General features: G+C 31.2%; 1 protein-coding gene across 4 annotated transcripts in view; it reads right to left on the bottom strand.

Annotated features, from left to right (window-relative positions):
• Nucleotides 1-109: 109 nt before the first annotated feature.
• Nucleotides 110-22,716, bottom strand: part of LOC144844433 (spermatogenesis-associated protein 1-like) — a 32,288-nt gene continuing 9,681 nt past the window's right edge. The window contains exons 6-15 of one of the 4 annotated variants that reach the window (XM_078701338.1): nt 21,439-21,897; nt 21,178-21,219; nt 20,646-20,784; nt 19,447-20,038; nt 14,285-14,417; nt 13,388-13,513; nt 6,348-6,377; nt 4,283-4,446; nt 3,505-3,603; nt 110-2,734 (exon numbers count right to left, since the gene is read on the bottom strand). In XM_078701338.1, coding sequence (XP_078557464.1) covers nt 2,513-2,734; nt 3,505-3,603; nt 4,283-4,446; nt 6,348-6,377; nt 13,388-13,513; nt 14,285-14,417; nt 19,447-20,038; nt 20,646-20,784; nt 21,178-21,219; nt 21,439-21,897 — 2,006 coding nt within the window. In that variant the 3' untranslated portion in view covers nt 110-2,512. Of the gene's footprint in view, nt 2,735-3,504; nt 3,604-4,282; nt 4,447-6,347; nt 6,378-13,387; nt 13,514-14,284; nt 14,418-19,446; nt 20,039-20,645; nt 21,220-21,438; nt 21,898-22,716 lie in introns of all 4 variants that reach the window. The other 3 variants (XM_078701339.1, XM_078701340.1, XM_078701341.1) reach the window with 3 other exon arrangements.

Here is a 22,716-nt window from a genome sequence, read left to right as displayed (position 1 = left end):
CTCGCGACGACCACCTTGTTGTTGTGAAGCAGCTTGTGAAGTTTTGAATAGCGCCCTCTATAGTCAATGAATTCTTTAACTTTTCAAACACAAAACTCGGTTTATAATTAATGAATTTATTATAACTATACAATATAATAAAATGTGATTGTATTTATACAGGTATAGATAAATAATTCAAAGATGAATGCAAAAAGTAGTTTTCTTGTTAAAGTACAGAATAATTGGGTGATTATATTTAAATAAAATCTAGTGCAATTTGCATAGTTTTTCAGCAAAATTTTGAGGTGAAGTGCATGACCATAGTATTGAGTAAAAGTTATAACCAAGTTTTTAAAATGTTTATATAAATACTGGCGTTAAATTGTTCACTATTTATGGCTGTTATTTAAAAATAATTCCAACTACTCTACAATCTTTGATTTAGTTTTTTTTCTTAGAATAGTTTGTCTTGGTTTGTGTTAAGCTTTGATTAGTTTTATAAACTACACCTTTTTATTTATTATTGACAATAAAAGTTGATGGTTTACTTTACTTCTTCTCCAAGAATAAAGAGCAGAACTAGTCAACTCTCCCAATACTGGACACGATTGGCCAAATATGGTTGGTTTTCTGGTAAGTCTGATGTTCGGATGTTTTTAATGGTAAAAAAGAATTTAAGACTCTTTGGACCTCAATCTGTTTGGTCCAGTCCTGTATTGAAGAGTTAACTGTACAAAGAATCAAGTAAATAGGGAGGTTTCGCAACCTTACGAATACGATAACGAAAACGGATACGTCATACATTTGTGAAACTTTTGAGCTGATCCCCATTTCATATTCGTAAAGCGTATTCGTGTTGACGAATATCACCAGTCATATTCGTAACTACAAAACGAGTATAGTTTTTGATCTATTTTGCACATTTTGCATTTGAATCAGGAATGATTCATGATTATAATATAATTATAGATTTATTGAAAGTGATTTAATAAAGTAATTTACTAAAATGCCAAGTCAATTTTGATAAATAGCAGTTTTTAAAGTCATCACTCGCTTTGATGTTACGCTAGGCCTAGGCAGCCAAGCACCAAGCAACACGTACCTGCGCTTCGCTCAAATTTACCGCAGTCATATTTTGGACGCGCCTCAATATTTCGTTGCCATGCGAAACAGATTTTGTTATGCCTTACGAAAACGAATATGTGTGCGTGACGTATCCGTTTTCGTTATCGTATTCGTAAGATTGCGAAACCTCTCTAATAACAGCTAAAGTAGCTATAAGTATTCCCATAAAATAAATATCATTCTCATTAAATGGTACTTGGGCCAGTGGGGCTAACACAAAATCTAACCTTCTCAGGAATAGCATTATTTGTAAAACAGTTAAAGTAAAAACAATTCTAAAATGTAATGTTCAATAATGATGTCAATGACATTGTCATTAAATTTCTTGTATAAGTATTTAAGTGTTGTATTTATTCATATTTTAAGAGTTAACCTACAAAGTACTTATTGTACTATTATTATTATTGTCTCTTATTCTATTTGATCAAAGCTTTCAGTCAAACAATATTTATAATATACACTTTTCTATATACAATAGATAGTTAAATATTACATAAATACAGTGAATTAATATACAAATATTAAAGAAAATAAATATCTTACACAGTATCCTATTAAATGCAGGTAAACACAAATCAGTATTGTCTTTAATTACATTTGTTAATAATATTACATTACTCACTGATATCATTTGATGTTTGTATGATGAAAACTATGTCTTAAACATGCAATGTTTATTAATTCAATAAATGGGCAAATTTTGGGGTCACATTTTAGCATAAAAATTAGGCTTTATTAAGAATAAAATGTAAAAAACGAATACAAAACTGCTCCAGATATTTATACTACTTGGTGCATGCCATAGATAGATAAATGCAGGCAAATTTTACTGGAGCACAATTGTGATTCTTAGTAGTACACATCTTGACGTCTATAGTCAATAGACAGGTAGCCATAATTGGAACATTTTTATGCCACGGAAATCAACATTTTGATTTGGAAATTAACTAAGCAAATAATAATTGTGGAGAAGAAAAATGGCCAACATGAAATTTGAAAATCAAACACTACAGTATAATACTTGCTGATAACCAACACAAGCTTAAATTGCAGTATAATACTTGCTGATAACCAACACAAGCTTAAATTGCAGTGTTCCCTTAAACTATGATGTCTCATCTCAATTATCTTCTGTTCAGGCTTAGTTATTTATCCAAAGCTCTGTCTACAATATCAAACTTTATGTGACAAAATAATGTGATGTGTCCATACCATATTTGGGCACATTACACTTTTTTTGTCAAACTAGTTTGATAGTGTAGAGCTACTGTATATGGCCATAGCAACATCTGACAAACATCTTTAAAAAATCCCTGCTTTAAGTAGACATACAATGCATATATATTTTAAAGCATAAATCTTTATTTCATTATGTAAAATTCAAACTTATATAAAAAAGAAATGATTAAGGATGTGAGGTCATAGATTGTCTAAGGTGGTTAGGGGCAACTGGGGTGCGACGAGGTACAGGGGTCATGTAGGAATGTGGTGTTCGTGACGATAGTAAACCTTCCTCTGACTCTTTAAGTATTGCAAGCTGCTGGGAACGTGTGAGAGTAACATGAATTTTCTTTTGCGTTAACTCATTCTTTAGTGTTCTTAGTTCCTTCTCAGCCTGGTTTCTCAGCTGAAAAAAAACCCGAAAATACATTTAAAGTACCACTATTACTTAATTTGAACTTTTTGTTTTATATTATTATATTGTATTATGTATTTTTAATGTAATTTGATTGTGTAATCTATGGTCTTTTTATGCATAAATTTTAACTTTTTTATGTCATTTAATATATATAATATATTTATATTTAATTTTGTAATTTTATTGTCAAAAAATGCAGCAATTCAGCCTTTGGCTGCAAATGCATTTTTTTTTGTTCAATAAAGATACCATGCATTGTACATCCTTATACAGACAGAATACACTTTTAATATGAATTTTTTAATCCATTCTGCTGTCCAACAATTGCTGTTTTAATGTGGCTATTTATAGAATAACTTCCCACTGACATACACTAAGAAATGTACTTCCTAGAAACCGGCAAATTAAAAAGCATTTAATTTCACATTTGAAAACCATACTAGAAATGTTGTGCTTAAGATGTTCAGTTTGGGAAAGGTTGACTGGAATAATGTGCCCTCATGTCAGTGTCCACACTCTAAAGCTCTATCTACACTATCAAACTTTATGTGACAAAGAAATGTGATGTGCCCATAAATGGACATGATGATGTCATATCACTACCATATTTGGGTATATCACTACCATATTTGAGCACATCACACTTTTTTTGTCAAACTAGTTTGATAGTGTATCTTTAGACTTGTGAAATAGAATATCATTTAAAATCTGACATGCTAAAAAGTAAATATCCCAATTACACAATGAATAAAACTCACTTTCATTTCTGATGTCAGCCTCATTTTAGCATTTTCAACTCTCCGTCTTAAATCTTCCAGATCATGTTGACCTTTAGCAATATTTATCTTGTGATTGTTCTGAAGAAGAAGAAGAAGAAAAAAATGTAAAAAAACAATTAATTTTGTTTTAAAAATCAAAACAATGCAGATTGTATTAACATTTGAAAATATTCTGACATACAAAACTTTCTGATTTTAACTTGAAATAGTTTACTGCCCTCTAGTGATAATTCTAGTTCTAGTGTGCATTTACGAAACGCCTATGATGCACCTAAATGAATCCATCATAAACATTACTTTAACAAGTTTCTTATGATTGTCCATCTTGCAGGGTAGATACTAGTCATTTTGAGCTGTATAGTATATGTTATATAAACACAGAATTCTATGTAAATCATGCTAGTCACACAAACAATTGCTCCCCAATTATGTTCATGGCGGACTAGATTTGAATAAGTTCCTGTTTTGTGGTACCAGCTACCTGATTTGTAAACACAGCATTATTACAGCCTAACATTATTTTAAAGCACTCAATAAAACACACAGCCTTAAGGCCAATTTACACAGACGAGCGGTAACGGCAAGCGGAAAACCGTGTAGCTTCTTCCACATAGAATTTGTATCTATCCGCTCCGTGCTGTGTGTAAATGGTAATAATGAATAACATAGATTCTATATTTTTGTTACCGGTCATCTGTGTAAATTGGCCTTTAATGGGAATGTCACATCATATAATCAAAGAGATGCTTCAGACTACCTTTTGAGATGGTGGCACCTTCTTTTGTTGTATGCGTCCTTCCATCATCGCCATCAGTTTACGGTGAGCTCCCTCAACCTGTTGTCGTAGCTTGTTAATCGTCTCCTCATGTGGGCTTGTCTGCTTCTTAGCGTCAAAGTATTGTTTCTTCCAATAGTCTCTAGCTGCAAGACAATACATTTAAAATTTAATAATACAATAATATTCTCTATTATACTGTAGATCAATTTTTAGTAAAAACATCTTTCAGATTTCAGAAGCACTCATGCATTAATCATTTCATGTCTCAATGTTTTGATTGTACGTGTACAAGTGCAATTTTATTTTTAATTTAATTCATGGACACACCAGGGAGATGAAACATCCCTGCTTGACAAACACTGAATTGTAAGCACGTTCTTTAAATTGACAATAACAGTGAAATGCTTTTTATAATGCTGGATATTGTTTACATTCAAGATGAGATGGCACAACACAATCTCATTAGCTATTGAAATTACATGCACTAATAAAATATGTAACAGCAATGGAATATTATAGACACTCAATTGTTTTCTATATTTCAGGCTAAAAAAACATGCCAGAAAATTTTTCCCCCTCAGTTTGTTGCTTCAAAAGAAATGTTAAAAAAACTATGATGTTATATTTTGTTGCTGTTAGAGAAATACAGAACTGCAATTTGCGAACAAAACAAAATAAATTCACAATAAATGTCAATAACCCAAACATAGAAAACTACTTAGATACAGATTAAAATCTTATCTAACAAAATTCAATTAATGTATTAAACATGTATGTTATATGTGCATATTGAATGCCTAGCAGGTGCAAGATTATATATACTTAATATCATAGACGTCTCTACTAAATAGTAAATCATTTGCAGGTACACAAAGTAGTCAATTATCTTGTTATTATCACGTCAAAACAAGTTATCAAACCAGTCTTATTACACAAATAGATCTAGGATGATACTAAAACTTACAAGGACTCTGGTATTATCATGATCACAATAATTAGATTAAAAGATGATAAGTTTACAGTGCTGAACAACTATACCCTTGGAGGTAATATCACAACACATAAGAATGACATAACAGCTTAAAATTAAGATCATTTTCTGCACTGCACTATAAAAGGACCTATTCCATCTATTGTGAGCTTATGTAATTGGTGTTCCAGTGTCGTAACAGCTATGAGCGCTCACTAGCTAAACCCAAGGGGCCCAGAGCTCAAGGGGCCCCGGAGCATGAGCAGTGCAATGCAACTACCCAGTGTTGGAGGGCCCCTTAAGAGTGTCTTTGCCTTGTGCGTCATGCCACTGTGCTGTTCCCTTATACCATAGCTCACATAGCTTTATGGGGTCAAGTCTTAAAGTGTTGCTTATTTTGGCTCTCCACACTCCTTTTTATTATATCATTAACATTTACTCTGTATTCAATGTTTTAATTAAGTGTAGAGAAACAAATAAACAAACAAACAATACTGAGGATGATGAATCCAAGGATAGATTGGTTAAAAATATAGATAGCTCATTTCAACGTCATTCATTTATAGCCGGAGTACATGAAATTACTAGCATTTTATTACCCTAATACAAAAATCAATCAAAATCATAAAAATAATTGATTTTATTTTTTTTTTTAGACAAGCAGATTAGTTTTGTGTAGTGGTAAGTGAGTGGTAAGTGAGACGTGATATGAATTGCTAATTTAGTAGTGACGGAAGACAAACAAGTTGCACATCAAACTTCTCTGACATTGATAACATTCCTAAAGATGTATTTCATCACAAAATTGACCAAAATAACAATTTAAATTGCATTAGAAGTAAATACAAAATTTGGAATAAATTATTTTTGTTCTGTATTTAATAAGAATATACTGTACTGTAATTTTAATTTGTAATTCTCCTTTTCAAGATCTAGCCCAAACCTTTTCTTAATTACTCAAAATTTCTAGTTATATAAAAAATAAATATACATTTTTTAGCCACTTTCAAAAATGAAAATACATCTTTTTAAGTTTTAATTAGTAATCTGTACATTCACATCAATCTGACTCACTTGGCTCATTTCCTTCAAGTTCTTTAAAACCTTCATAAAAAAATACACAAAATACAAAACAATCAAGAAAAGAAAACCACAGGAGATCAGTACTGATCAATGTTCTTGATTAAATACAGTATGCCTTAAAATACAAAATAATGCATTGTACATTTTGGTCCCATATATCAGATAAAGTTTTTTATTCAAGGAGTATAATCTAACCATCTCAAGCCTAGCGGGAACTAGGCCTGTGAAATCTGGACTTAAACTCTGTCTACACTATCAAACTAGTTTGACAAAAAAGTGTCATGTGCCAATGGTAGTAATATGACATCACCAAGTCCATATATGGGCACATCACATTTTTCTCTCACATGAAGATAGATAGTATAGACATAGCTTTAGTGAATTAAACAATTTACATTATGGCTACATAAAATCAATTTATAAAACCCTGAAATATTACAAATTTATAAATTTACAGCATTCAAATGCTTTGATGGTTATAAGACATGATGGATGAGACTCCCTTTGAAAATAAAAGCCCAGTTTACAAAGAACATTTCAAAAATGGATTTTCATTTAAAAACCAATAATTTTGACAGTTATCCAAATTAACATCCACAATCTTGACAGTTAATTTGTAATAAAATGGTCACCATTTTACAAGCAAATCCTACTGTCAAATAAAGTATAACTATAAAATACATTTAAATTAAAACTAAAACACTTGAAGGGTTGAGAAAACAGATGATGAAATGTTACTCAATAACAAAATAGTCAATTCAGGGATTAGAAATAAAGAACTGAATTTAGGATTTAGACATCAGCTTTCCTTTCATTAATTTGATTAGCTTCACACAAAAATAAGAATATTTACATCTGTGACGATGATCATTTTTACTAAAGCTCTGTCTACACTATCAAACTAGTTTGACAAAAAAAGTGTGATATGCCCACATATGGTAGTGATATGACATCATCATGCCATAAATGGCCACATCGCACTTTTTGTCATATAAAGTTTGTGTAAAGTGTAGACAGGCTTAATAATGTATTGAGTACTGTATTAAGATAAGGATAACTAACTATTTTTGCAGTCTGAGTAGAGTCACTAGGACTGAATATGGTAGGCCCACTGTAGTAGTACTAAAACTACTGTAATATTGAATACATTATGCCCTTGGATACATTTAATCGGTTAGAAAGACCTAGATTTGCTACTCTATTAATACATAGTTGAAAAATAGTTAACAGTGATTTTGTTTTTATCATCTAAAGGAATACAAAGCTCATACATATTGTTTATTATTGAACATTAACATGTAATTTAGGTCTTAAATCAAAGTAAATTTAAGGCTGTTTTTGTTTAGTTTTTCAAATTGCTGTTAATGATAATGATATATTAATTGGTATCATAATTGTATAAGTGTATAAATAGAAAATATATTGCCTTGGCAACAATTATATAATCACCTTTATCAGTGTTATTTTGTTTTGTTACTATGGTATCAATGACAAAATTGCATGATTTAATTATATATATTCAGAAATGCATTAGGAACCCTATAATTAAATCTACAATGTTACAACAATATTCTATTAATTATTTGCTATGGTAACGATGCTTTCAGAAATTACAACAATAACAGAACTAATAGAACTTGGCCCGAATTGAAGATTGCAATATATGAAATCAATGGAGTATTGATTGATGTATTAGTTTTATCTTCACTTGTGAAAAAGTGAAAAAGCTAGAAAAAATACAAGCAACTTTAGACCTGTTTTTAATCTGTTTATCTTGCTACAATCACAGTAGTTTTGTGAAGAAATTGTAATTACTGACAAATTAGGGAAAAATCATTTGAAGGGCCGAGAGTTAGGGCAGAGTAGATTCAGTAAATAGTTATGGTGAATATAGCAGCCAGGTAAAAATGAGACAAAAACCAGTCCATGAAAATATCATACTATATAATTTTTTAATATCTTTTGACTGAAATCTCTGATTTAATTATTTATAACAGAGTTGACATAAAAGTGCAAATGGCCTAAACTCTGATGAATTTCGATGAACAAATTATTTTTTACAATTAATAGAAACATTTAAACAAATCTATTTAATAACTGAATGTTTCATCATTAAACTTTACCAGGTAAAATTAAAATCTATATTATTTTTGTATAATAAATATATACCATACACTGCAATCATAAATTAAAACAAAACTGACCAACTCTGTTTTTAATATATCAAAATATATAAAGTTCTTTAATAAGGTACAAAACTTAACCTTTGAAACTTATCAAGGCATTGTGTCACTAGGCAACAAACACATCAAACAATGGCTGGGCAACAGCAACCCAGTAAGCTATAGTTACCAGAGAGTAGAATCAATATTGGGCTTATTCAAGCAAAGCCGCTTAATGTGTATTTGTCTTCTCTTTATCATGATCAATAAGTAGTTAAAATAACAGAGCACGATCTTAGTACAAAGGATTAGTACATGTAGCCCCATGTCGTGAGTTCTAAGCATCCCAAGAGTAGTTTCACTGTTAAGCCACCTTTACAATTTTTACAGTCTAATAATAAAGTAATAATTGCCTGATATAATAGCGCAAGCATGATGTTTGTTACAAATAACGTTCCCTCTTTCTATGAATGTTGGAGGAACTCTATACATAGTTTTAAGAACAGAATTCATGACAGTTGCAATAGTATGATTCAAACCATAATTACTGTACTTCCACAATCCAACCTACATCAGCATTGGTGCAAATTGTTTTTTTAGGATATTGTAGGTTGGTTTTGTAGAAGTTGCTTATATTGTTAATTTTCTGGTGTAATTGTTTCTCTTCTTGTTTTTTCTGTATGATTTGTATATGGATGTACTATCCGAAATAAAGAAATTAATGAATGAATGAATTCAGTTTGTACTTTATAAATGCTTAGTCTAATTATGGTGGTATATCGTTTTACAAAAATATAAATTAAACTAGATTTAATTCGTCACTATGACGAATTATAGGTTATATGCATTGATTAAAATAAAGATAATTGATTTGTAAAAGATATATTGATTGATTGATTTTCTCAGAATCTTTAATTATTTATAATATATGCTAGGATCTTACTAACGCAAATACAATAGCCGGTATCGCAATCCGATCAAAGATCCCTCTGCGTATAATGTCATAAACCACATTTGTTACATAATAATAAAGACATAAGTTTTTTAATCTGTTATAATACTGCACGTTTTAAATTGTTTGCAATATTGTTGTTTTAATCTACCAAGCAAAGTGAATTTCCATTTTTATGGACAAATAAAATTTCTTGAATCTTGAATCTTGACATAAGTTTCTTTTTATCTAGATTTCATTATAAATCATGTGTATAATCTATACACTAAGAAATAAAATTGAACAAACAATACAAATAATAAAAAAAAATCTTATTTCGTTTCGTTACCCAAAGTGAGGCTCAATCTCGGTACCTTGAATGCTATAGACACGAGCACAGACCACCGAGCCATACGCAACTTACTAAAACATGTAGAATGATTCCTCCGTGTATTTACTATTCAGTAGCCACTTTGGTGCAGATAGATTATTACATACCGCAATGAATTATAATTTATTACTATGATGACATCTTTAAAAATTTAAAAAAATGATGCACTGTCAAACTATATACTTTTAACTTTAATATATGAAATTCTTAAGAAAGAAAGTTAATGTTAAGTTTGTTATTTCGGCCTAAGAAAATGTCAAAATTTGTTTGATTGTCGAAATTAATTTTTTTTAATTCAATATGCAATTAATGATGACTTAATCAACTTTTGTTCTCTTAATTTGATAATAAATCATACATATGATACATACACTTCAAGAAAATGAAATAAAAAATAGGTGTTCCCCAGCATTCTGACGATATATATTAATTTTAAAATTTAGCATATTTTCACTATTTTGTTAACTTATACGTGCGTAGCCTGTCACTTTTGACGTGCTTGTATAACGCAATTTCGAGTTGAAAAGTGAATCAAATATGATGATATTATTAAAGAAAGATTGTAAAACAGAAATCGGGCAAAAAGAGTGCGCATTAACGTTTAACGCGCAGTGTGCGTGCAAAATTCTGCGCACTCGTGGCAATTTTTTAAACGCTTAAAATTGCCTGAAACGTACTCTAATTTCATCGAAAATAAATTTTGACAATTTTAAAACTTTTAAGCGCGCGTACGCATGCGTTATATGCGCTACGCACGTAATTATATTGCCATATGATGAAATATGACCTGAAATTTATGAGTACCAAATTTTGTTTAAAAGTGATTCATGCTTGTGAAGATATGATTACAAACGTGATTTCATTAAATTTATGATTGCGCACCGTGAAAACATGACCACATCGATTCCTGGCCATAAGGAATATACTCTGAAAAATTGACTTAGCTAGATGAAACTGATGCCAAGATAATTCACGGACAAAATAGTGCTAAGGAAAGAATAAATAAATAAATAAATAAATAAAGATCCTGACAGAATCAAGAGGTTATATGCATATCATGCATATAACCTAACTAGAATTTAACTTGTCACTTTGACAAATTATAGGTGATCATTGTGAAAGAAGATAATTTTACCAACATTTAATTTTTAAAAAGGGTTAGAATAAAGATTGGTTATTGCAGGCTGGGATAATTATAAAGGTTAAATCGAAAGCCATGTCTTCCCCTCTCAAGCACCCTTACATCTTGGCAACAGGCCTGCAAATTACAGGAATTTATCCTATTTTACTACTTGCAACAGTATAATACCATACCTGATCAATTTTCAAAGTGTTTTCTTTGCAGCTCATGTGTAAAATTATCAATAAATTATTTGTTCTATTATTGCACGTTAGATATTCTATTATTGGCTCATTTATTTCAAATGATATGTCAATTGTTTATTGCAGTATTACAAAAATACATTACCATACTATATATACTGTTGCAACAAAAAATTCTAATTATTTTGAGGCAATTTTTCCTGCTTCCAATTGCGAAAAATTCCAACTATGAAATTTCCAATTATAAAATTTGTTTAATTCAAAAAAAGAAATGGAATTCTGAATGTAATCATACTAAAAGCATTTCAGAAATTAAGTGTTAATAAAAGGAATAATAGTTTCATTTATACAATATAATATATTTATGAGGTTTGAATATATAACAAACTAAAAACAAATTACCATTATTAACAGTCGTCCAATCGCCTGAGACTAAGGTAAGGACTAAACTTGTCCGTGTGATTATTTTTACATGATAGAACCATTACCAGTAATACCAATAAAGACATTTTTTAAAGAATTTTCAAAAATCAGCTATGCTGACCACTAAGAAAAAAACACTAAAGGACCCCTGTTAAAAAATAATATATTTTGTTTGAAATTCAAAAGTGTAAAAAAACCCAATACAATTACTTTATACTACTAGTACTGTTCCACCATAGCATTTTAAGCACTGTCTACACTATCAAACAAGTTTGACAAAAGAAAGTCCAAATATGGTAGTGATATACCCAAATATAGTAGTGGTATGACATCATCATGTCCATATATGCGCACATCACATTTTGTTGTCACATAAAGTGTAATAGTGTAGACAGAGCTTAACTCTTGATAAAATCTAGAATCTAGCCATTAACACAATGCAAAATAATAACTTGGGTCAGGGGAAATACATTATGGTTTTACCATCTACTGAATGGTCTTAGCTTCATTATTAATCAAGACCCATGCACACAGAATGTCATAGCAAGGTTGCTATGTAGATTTCAAGATTGGGGCACATCACATTTTTTTGTCACATAAAGTTTGATTTAAACAGTTACTATTTATTCTCAGTTGTCTAATGGTAAGGTTTCAGTTATGGTTGAGATTTTTTATATCTAATGTTTTTTGGTGAACATGATGTGGTGCTATAATTCTTTATTGGAAGGATTTGATTGAAGGCAAGAAGTAGAAAATTACTACGGCGCCTTTCGATAAAAAAAAGCCATTAAAAAAACAATCAACCACATACAAGGTTGAAATGTAACAATAACATTTTTATTATTATAACAATAAATAATGATAACATTTTCTTGCTTATTATTATTAGAAAAAGAAAATTGATTTTTAGAGATAATGAGTAATTGATACTTTTTGTTACATGTTATTGTTATCGATGAATAGAAGGTACTATCTCCTCGAATTGCTTTATAAAAGATATAATGATATTTAACAGTAACAAAAGAGCAGTACATAGTACTACTGTAAAAAACAAAGCACATACCTTGTTTACTGGTATGGTACATGTAGTTTTAATGTAAAGGTTCATTCCATCTTGTTTTTACTCTAGTGTTTTGATATATTTTGTATATATTGATGAATTGATAGATACTGTGGAATAGGCCTAAATCAAATAGACTGCCTCGATAGAAATTTATTAAAATGACAGATAGATAGACAGAAAGACTGTCTGCCTGCCTGTATTTAGGCAGACAGACAGATAGATATATAGACAGATAGACATAGATAAATGGACATTGACAGGGTAGGTTTAGCTGCAAACTACCTACCACATACTATACTAGTTTTTACACAGTGGATTAGCATATTGTGTTAATGATACGTAGGTGGACATGAGAACAATACTTTGGTGACAAGGCTGACCATTCTTTATAACAAATAAGACATTGTCTGTACTTGGAAGGATTCATTAATCCATGGTCTGCTACCCATAATATACTTGAATTCTACAGCTTCTTCTCTATTTATCCTGGTTTATTTATTTGTTCTTCATTGCTATGAATGTTGCTATTGTGCTACAACATGGGCTCTTGGGAATGTCTTTCATATGTTTAATATTACATCTAAACTTCCTTCTAAAATCTATACAATTGTTGCTAGAAGTTTAAGACTAGTTAATGTGATAGTTGTTTAATGCTTGGATACACCAGGTACTGATCAATCAATGAATTTTGAAAAAGATTTTTTTTGCTAATTACAAAAATTTATATAATTCTTTTACCTTTGTTCCTCTTCTCTACTGTTCGGCTTTGTAACAGTTTTGCCTTTCTTACTAACTCCTCCCTTCGTTGCTCAATTGCTTGCCTCTGTTCTCGCATCTCTTCTAAATCGGCCAATAGTTGATCATCTACAATAAAATAATGACAGTTTTTTTTAAACATAATTGTAACATATTGTATTTTTTTAGATTTACTTCTAGATGCACCTGTAAGGAAAGCACTTTAAAATTAAAGAATAGGTATCTTTTGGAATGTATATATCTTATATTGAGTACAAATACATATACTGTAATTGTACTATGTAATATTTATTCTATTATTAAAATAATATACAGTAGGCTAGTGGTGCAGTCCATGATGCTAAGATTGCATAGTGTTAAAATCCTTATTGAAAAAATGATCAAATATAAAGACATGCAAAACAGATACTGTTACACATAAATAAAGGCATGCGAAAATCCTTATTTCATCATTCTGTCATGGTCATACTATGTTACCTTACCTTGTTAAAAGTTTTTGGAAAAAAATATAATAAAAATTGTATGTAAAAAATGTACATTAACAAAGAAAATGTTTATTTTGTATGGTACATCTTCAACAATCATGAAAGAGTATTAATTTACCATACCGGCATAGGCATAAGCTTACTCTAGGATATAAGCCAAAACTGGGATAATCCCAGCTGTGATGTATAAGCCCACCTGGGATATAAGTTCATCCTTAATTAACTGTATATAAGCCCATGCTGGGATATATATCCATCCAGATTTTATTGGCCCATCTCAAAGTAATTCAAATTTATTGATCCATGTTCCTTCCTCGAAGCCAAACCCCAATTTTTCAATACAATTATACTAAAAATTTAATAGTAAAAAATATTTTAGATGTAGATTTCTTACGGTCTTTGCTCTTAAGTGCTACGTTTGTGTGCTGAGCAGGTCTTGGGGTTTTCCCCTGAGGTACTGCTATTGCTATTGATGTCTCTTGCAAGTGGTTCTTAACAGTGGATGGAACACCTCTCTTCTGACCTCTCTGAATAAGACAAGTCATAAGAATAAAAAATGTATGACATTTCACTTAAATCCAGTATACTTAATTTATAATGAATGTTTCAAAATACAGTAATTAATTCTTGGGTTGTAGAAATATACAGTATAGGGTTGATATTATTAAATCATAAAGACTGTACTGTATATATTATAATACTGTATAGTATAATCCCATGCTCGAGTATAATCCCCTTGATTTATAATGTAGGCCACTATGTAATTTCGTGTCATTTTTTTGTTAAAAGCAAAATTCCAGCTGATTTAGTGTCTTTAGGATGTAAAGTAATAAAAAAAATATGTTGCCATTTTTTTTAAAAAGCTTAAGGGTGTCAAATCCAAGATGGCCGCCAATACGTAAAATATCCAATAAATGTGCCATATTGGACAAAGTAACACCCATTATGAATAATATTTTAAGTTCATATGGGTTCTCTGCTATATAAGAATTATTATAAACCTATATTCATTAGTATTCTAACATTTTGAATTTCAAAATGGCCGCCATTTTAAAAAAAATGGGTTAAATTTCTTATTAAAACGTGTGTAAGTTAAATAAAATTAGATTGATATACACAAAACGATATATGCTTATGACAACAACATGGTGATTAACACAAAATGTTGACCATCAGGAGGTCTATAGTACTGACAGTACACTTCTTCATATTAAAACATCTCATAAACTTCTTCAGTTAAATGACAACTAACTCTGCCAAAGGCCTTCAATGAAATATTTCTAATCTTGAATGCGATACAGTAAGTTAACCTTCCTTCGTTTTCTACTACTGTATCCATCAAACTTCCACAGACTGATCTGCGATCCCAACAAGCTTGTTCAGAAACAAATTGGCAAAAGTACTGCAATACCTCATTTCACCGTCAAATAATCTCTATAGGAGTCCTGTTTTACTTTGATAAGTTTGTCACCTGTATTCACCGTCATATATATTTTTTGCCATATTCGTCTTTTTCTTAGGATCCCATATAGACAGTTTGCCTTACAAGACTTTTACCAATGCCTCAAACATTTTCTGTCCAATTTCATCATGCCATGGCCAACAAACACCTTTGTGCGAATTGCAGCATTCTTTATTAATCGGGATATTATCTCTCTTTAAATGTTGGCTTTTAAACTCATCAACTAGATTTAATTTGCCAGCTCTGATGAAATCATTAATTTGTGTTGTTCCAATGATACCACACTCAATGAACCTGATCAATTGATGTAAATACAGCAAGTCCCACACATACATGTCCTCTCATAAACTCCAATATCTGTAATTTGTTTCAGTAATCTGTTGAAATTGATACAGCGAAAGTAACCGGTCGTAGTTCAGGTGGTCAGGAGCGAAGAAATATTTGATAAAAGCATGCATACTTTCCATGTGGTCAGATATCGTTTCTTGTGTCTCGGACATATATAGGGATATAGTTTAACCACATCTTAGATTTCGTTGACTCTCTGTATTCAAGTTAATATCTTTATGATCAGCCTCTTTTAAACACAATGATACTTCACTTAGAATCTCTTTCTCTGTCTGCATTTGTAGAAGCAAGTTGTAGAGAGAAACCAGAATTAGTCTGCTTCTGTCTTAGAGATGTTTTCAATTTAAGATATTTGTGTCACTGGTTGTATAGGTAATACAAGTTCAGTTTCAACAAAAGCACTGGCCTCAACACTATTTTCACAATGCTACATGTCCAAAAGCCATATAGTTCACCGGGTCGACATAATAATTGCTTCTTGATGTCATCTCTGTCCACCTCCACTCATCTCGGGCAAGAGTCATCATCGGGCATTCTTGTCTTTCTCTAGTACATGAGTTTTTATATCACAACCATGTGCACTCATCAAACCAGTGTATAATGGTGGTCTATCTGTAGGGGTTACATATCTAATGAAATCGGTTGAGATGAGAAGTAGGAGTTAATGCTGCCTATGAATAATTTTGCGAATGAGCTGTATCTGTATTTCCCTGAAGCTTCTGCCAAAACTTGACAGGTTGAAAACTTACCAATCATACTAGTGACTATGGCCCTGAAGGTTCAGACATTGAATTACATACCAATAACGCATTTATTATTTAACATCATATTTATACAGGATTTCACAATAAGGTATAAATGCACTTGTTTTATATTGTGGTACTGTCTCCTGTCAAGTTTCAGTTTCATGAAAAGAAATGAGATCTGTAATTTAGAATCTATATATAAATTATGGTTAATTCTGACATAGGCGAGCACAATAGAAAAACTTTGGAACAAATCTCAGATGTACCGCGAAATGTAAAACAGTTTTCACTATTACAATATAGTTCCATATTTCTATCTTAGGAATATATTATAAAGAGTTTTAAAACAAAATTTCTGATTTTATCGGCAGATTTTCAACTCAATTTCAATTGTACGCGGTCAAAGTAATTTCCGGGTTCATGATGAGTTCACAGGTTCACCTTGCAACTACCTGGTTTCAGTTAAGTTGGTCGTTAGTGGCTATAGCCATTTTAGTTTTTTGTTTATTTTCGGATCGGACCGCGCGTGTGAAGGTACAGTAGTTAAAAAATAAAATCCCGATAGCCAAGTTTTATTGAGTAAGCTGGCAGGAATAACTGTAGGCTATCTGTGTCCCATTAGGGCCCATATTGCAAGCCATTTAAAACATCTTCGTTAGTTTCAAAAGATGTTTAAATTAAATAATGTATTATGATGGTATTTTAATTTATTTGAATAAACGCCTACCCAATAAAATATCACTTTGAATAATAATCGCCTTCACCCACCTACCCAACTATCTAATAAACGCCCATCCACATTTATACCCACGATATTGTATATACTATTTGTAATAGAATTCATCACACTGTTAACTACAATTTACCAAGCATTTGTTATTATTTTTTACCACTTTTCATATCTATTAGAGGATTTTATTTGATTATAAATGTTACGATATTATTAAAACTAAAAAAATCCCTCGAATAAGCATCTCCCTCAAATGAACTCTGCCTCCCCCACCTCCGCCCTATAAGGGCCCTACCAAACAATAAACACTATACTTTAAAATGTTATTAATCATTTAAGACACTGTGAAACAGAGTAGGTTTAGTTTTTCGAATGTCAAGCATTTTCAATAATGGTAACCGACAGAAAACGTACAAGGAGGACGTCCTTCTAAAACCTTTTTACCCGAGTCATTATCATTGCGAGAACCATCGTTTACACTTCCTAGAGGGGAGCGAGCGAAGCGAGCTCACCCTCTAGTTAGACGTAATTGTTGTTGAATATTTGATATAAATTGGTAAGTTGTTCCATACTTTTGCAACTCCAACTTTGAACGATTATTTAATTTAAGAGTCATAGTGGGGTATTATATATCTGTTATATAGAGAACATTGACAACTTTAGACAGCCTTATATTTAGACAATCCTGTGAGAAGTGACAATTTTAGAACATTGTGTACAAACAACAATTTATGCACACATATTTAAAAAAAATTATTTAAAGAATTTAATTTTTAGTGGCGGCCATTTTGAAATCCAAGATGGCCGACAGATTATCGCTTTACATAGTTAAGATTGTATAATGGGTACAGTAATACCATCAAAACGGACTTGTTCCATATTCATATTGTATTATTGGTGATATTCTGATTTTTAATAGGGTTATTTGAATGTTGGCGGCCATCTTGAATTTGGTCCTTTAAATGTCTTTTGAAAAAATGGCAACATATTTTTTTTCATTCCTTATATTATCAAGATATGAAATAAAGTCAAAGTTTGCTTTTAACAAAAAATATACACGACATTCATATAAACGACATACCAGCCTACACTATTAGGCCAGAGACAAGACAATGGTAAATCCATTGTAATCTCAAGTAACCCCACCCCTAATTTCATAATTAAGTAATACTTGGTCATAAACATTAACATTATTTTAATTTATAAATAAAAACATCTATACACTTCATGGCATTAAATGAAGAAAATTATACTTCAATTTAAAATAACCTTAATCTATTATATTTGTTTTTTTCGTCAATCTATTACAATCCATATTTTGTCACGCTCTGTCTAATAATACCAACATACTAATTTTGTTTTGTTCATTTAGCTAGATGTGAATGAGCTCCTTAATCTTGAAGTAGAAATACAAGTAGCAGTTCAAGTAAAGTAATAAAACTTAATCAAACAAGTCACAAACGGTGGATAAGAAGATAATGAATACTGCGTATTCAATACTATACTGTATTGTGAAAACTAATTATATCTATCTACATAATAATGAAAACTGTGTATTATTTATTGATCATTATTGATTATTTCAAGACAACTAAGACTAAGAATTCATCTAATAGTAGGTCATAGTAATCCTACAGTATAATAATAACTAAAAAATATTAAAACATTGATAATATTATTATTTAGTGGAACAATAGACCAACAATTAATGCATATTCTTAGTTCACCTGTACTTGATCTTCCTACAAATATTGAAGTTGCATTCGATAGATTTTGTAAAGGTTTCACCAAACGGGCATGGAAAAAGAGAAGGGAAATCAACAATGAAAATGATTAATTCTTTGCTTTTTAAATCCTGTATTACTTTTGTTTTGTACATAATTTAGCTTAAGTTTCCATGTAAATAGGCCTATTGTTTAAATCATTTTTGTTTTAAACTTTTATTTTGCTTACTCTGGATGCAACTTCATTCAAGTGTGCCACTGTTTCAAAAGTGTAGCTTCCAAATAAATAATTATTATTATTAGCCATTTGTACATGACACAGATTCTCAAATCAACACTATTTCATTGTTTTTTTAATTAGGTTAATTAATGAAACCTACTTCAGAGTAGGGCAAAAATCTGACTAATTAATTATAAAAATATTTTTTTTAAACAAGGCAACACTGAATATTGTATTTATTGTATTGTCACTAAAAAAGGTATAGAAATAAATATGGATCAATGCTACAAAAATTCATACTTTACTTTACTGTACAAAAAGATTACCTTCAGAAATGAGTGTTCTTTATTAGAGTCATCTATTTCTATTGCTTCTAAAGCTCTTCTGTTTTTGTCTGCTTCATCTCTTTGGAATTGCTGTAATAACTCTTTTTCTGTCAGTGCCGGAGCCTGACCATTAGACCATTGTTCATGGTTCAAGTCTCTTTGTTCATCTATTGTATGTCCCTGCTCTTTTTCATTAAGAGCTGTATTATCTCCAAATTGAGATACTTCTTTGCTAGCTCTTTCAGAAGATTCTAACTCATCATATTGGTTGTTACCGTTGGAAAGCGCAAGATCTTGGGCTCGTTGGGCCATCGTCATTTCCATCATTTCTCTCTTTTGTCGTATGTCAACCATATTCTGCGCGTTTTGTTCTCTTATCTTCTCTAAGTTTTCAAGTTCTTTTCTATTTTCTTCATCTTCCAAAAATTGATCGTATCTTGATTGAAATTCCTGAATTCTTTTACGTTCACTGCTTTCATGGAAATCGTCCTCGTCGTGAGGACGCCTTCTCTGTTCTGTTCGATGAGGTTCTTCTTGATTGTGGTCCACAACTATCATTTGTCGGTTTTCTGATTGTGAATTTACATCATGCCTATAATAAAGGAAAGTTAAAAACTGCAAAGAGGACTAATACTATGGACTGGCTAAATCTACTAGTGCTTGTGGCTTTTAAAAAAAATGTTTATTCTGAATTTTATCATATTGCCAAATCATAAGTAATTTCATTCACTATCCTTCTTAAAGTTGGTAGTCATGTCCACAAGACAAACAGATTAATGTATAAAATTCTTTTATCAAACCAATGGTAAAAGAATTTTATACATTCGTTTGTGATTACAAACAATATAATCAAGATACACAAGATCTACATAACAAGGTCTTATTACAAATCTCTGGAAGTTGTTTTTTGACACAAGAACAAATCATAGCGTCTGACAGGATTTGATCCCAGGATTCTGGGATTGGTAAGCTACCATCTTAACCACAAAACTACACACTCCATGACAAGCAAAGTTCTTCAATGTTTCTTCCAATGGAATATATTATAAGACTTTAGAAGAATATTATATTTATATTTATATGATGGATCGGGTATGATTATAGGTAAACAGTGTTGGATAACATTTTCCCTTATTCCGTTTCATTTAGTTATTTATTTTGTGAAAAAACATTAACAAAATAATTCTATTGTTACAAACCTTTCTATTGGGTTATGAAGTTGCCGAGAAAATTCTAAATCTCCTTCCTCTGGTGTTGGCTCGGCAATGCCCGAGTCCTCATTTGTTCCGTTGGTGTAAGTATCCCTCCAGCCCGATTTATCACTAGGTTTCACATGCTCTGTAGTAATTCCCATTTGGTTTGTTAAATAATTTGGGTGTAAACTGAGCAACGGAGAATCAGGTGGAGTCGCACTAAGTGGGGGCCTATGTTCAATAATATTGGACAGGACTTCAGACTGGGGTGATAAATTTTCCCCCTCCTGTTTAGGGAAGGTGTCATCATTTTGGTCAGGGCTTAAAAAACGGGGAATCGAATCTTGCGACACGGAAGTTAAACCATCTTGCTGTGGTTGATCTTTCTTTAGAGAGGGAGAATTTACATGGAGAGGGATGGGAGAATGTGAATGGGGAGGATGAGGAAAACGACGAGCAGCTATTGGAGGAAGCGGATGTTGTCCGGAGGGAGAAAATGAGGAATATGTATCATGAGTAGTGTATGCATTGTTATCACCTTGGTTACTTGGCTGGTGCGATGAGTTAGGTGCAGTGGGTCCTATAAATGAATGAAATGAGTTTAATAACTACAAGTGCATCACAAACCACAGTGTTCACCATAATACACAATCAAACAAACAAGTTATTCTCACATACAAAATCACAAAAAAAAGGTATTCTATTGCTAAAAAAGAGTTTCTTGTTTTACATTACAAAATCCTGAAAAAGCGTATTGTAATATACTGTATACAATATTGCTATATGTATAACAGCTTACCATGCTTTAGCCTAGTATGTGGCACAACTGACTGCCTCTTCCTCCCTTCTAAGCTAGTAATACCATTCTGTCTATCTACTCCCTGCCTTTTCACTGGTACTAAGCTACCTCCTCTACCTATTCCTGATATTCTTCTGCCTGCCGCCTCACTGCTTAGCTTTACTCCTAGTTTGGGCCTTGACATCTTATTCTCTGTAACTTTTCCAATCTTAGTCCCCCCTCGAGCAGGAGGCCTATCCTTATTCGTACCTATTTTCCCTATAACCCTGGCAGTTGCTAAACGTTTTTTCTCTGGCCTCCTATTAGTTACTTCCCTAAATTGCTTGCCACTGATTTTACCATTTTGCTGCATACTACTACCTAATGCAATTGCACCCTTTTTACTTATTCCCTTAGAACCACCCTTTTTAATTGGAACCTTCTTTTGAAGTCCAATTCGCTTTTTAATAGGAGATTTTACTAAGGATTGAGAAGGAAATAAAAAAAAGAATAAAATATTCAATATTATCAAGTTTAAAATATAAAATAACAATAATTATTAACTAACCTTCAATATTCTGTTGTTTAATAGATTACAGTATTACATTTACTGTATACCTTATAAGGTATTATTTTAAAGAAAATAAACATTTCTACAGTAAGCCAAATTTCTAATAAATTATATCAATTTGTCACTACTCTACACTAGTTAGTAATTTCAACATACTACAAAATTTTCCAAACTGATATTCAACAAAGTAAGCATGCAATGAGGCACACCGTTAAATGACAAAGTACAATGAACAAACAATCAATACAGTTTACTTAATAGCTTTATAATAAACTAAGTATGATGAATAATAATAAATATTGTGTAAATATCAGTAGAAAAAAAATATAATTTTTAAATATAAAATCTAAATTTAGAAACACAACAAGGTCAAATAATATTTTAGTAAGATATTAAACAACTTAAAATCAATAATTCTAGTATCATCCACTAAGTAACTATTAAAATAAAACATTTAATATCTTTTCAACAAAACATACTATTAATTGCTATTGTTATACAATTACATTAATAATCTTTTTACAAACAACTGACGGATAGTGATCAATATTAAATGTGCTTAATTTATTAATATATATAAGTGCTTTTTGTCACATCAAACACATCACACATCATGCAAACACAGCCAGCCCTGACTACAGACAACACTCACATTCACAATTGTAAATTACAATATTAACACCATCCACCCATGCCTTAAGTCTGTGGCATAACCCTTGGGGCAGGGG

This window comes from Antedon bifida, chromosome 6, assembly GCF_963402885.1.
Source record: "Antedon bifida chromosome 6, ecAntBifi1.1, whole genome shotgun sequence".
Taxonomy (NCBI): Eukaryota; Metazoa; Echinodermata; class Crinoidea; order Comatulida; family Antedonidae; genus Antedon; species Antedon bifida.
The sequence above is the reverse complement of the archived record's forward strand: the minus strand, read 5'-3'. Positions and strand labels throughout refer to the sequence as shown.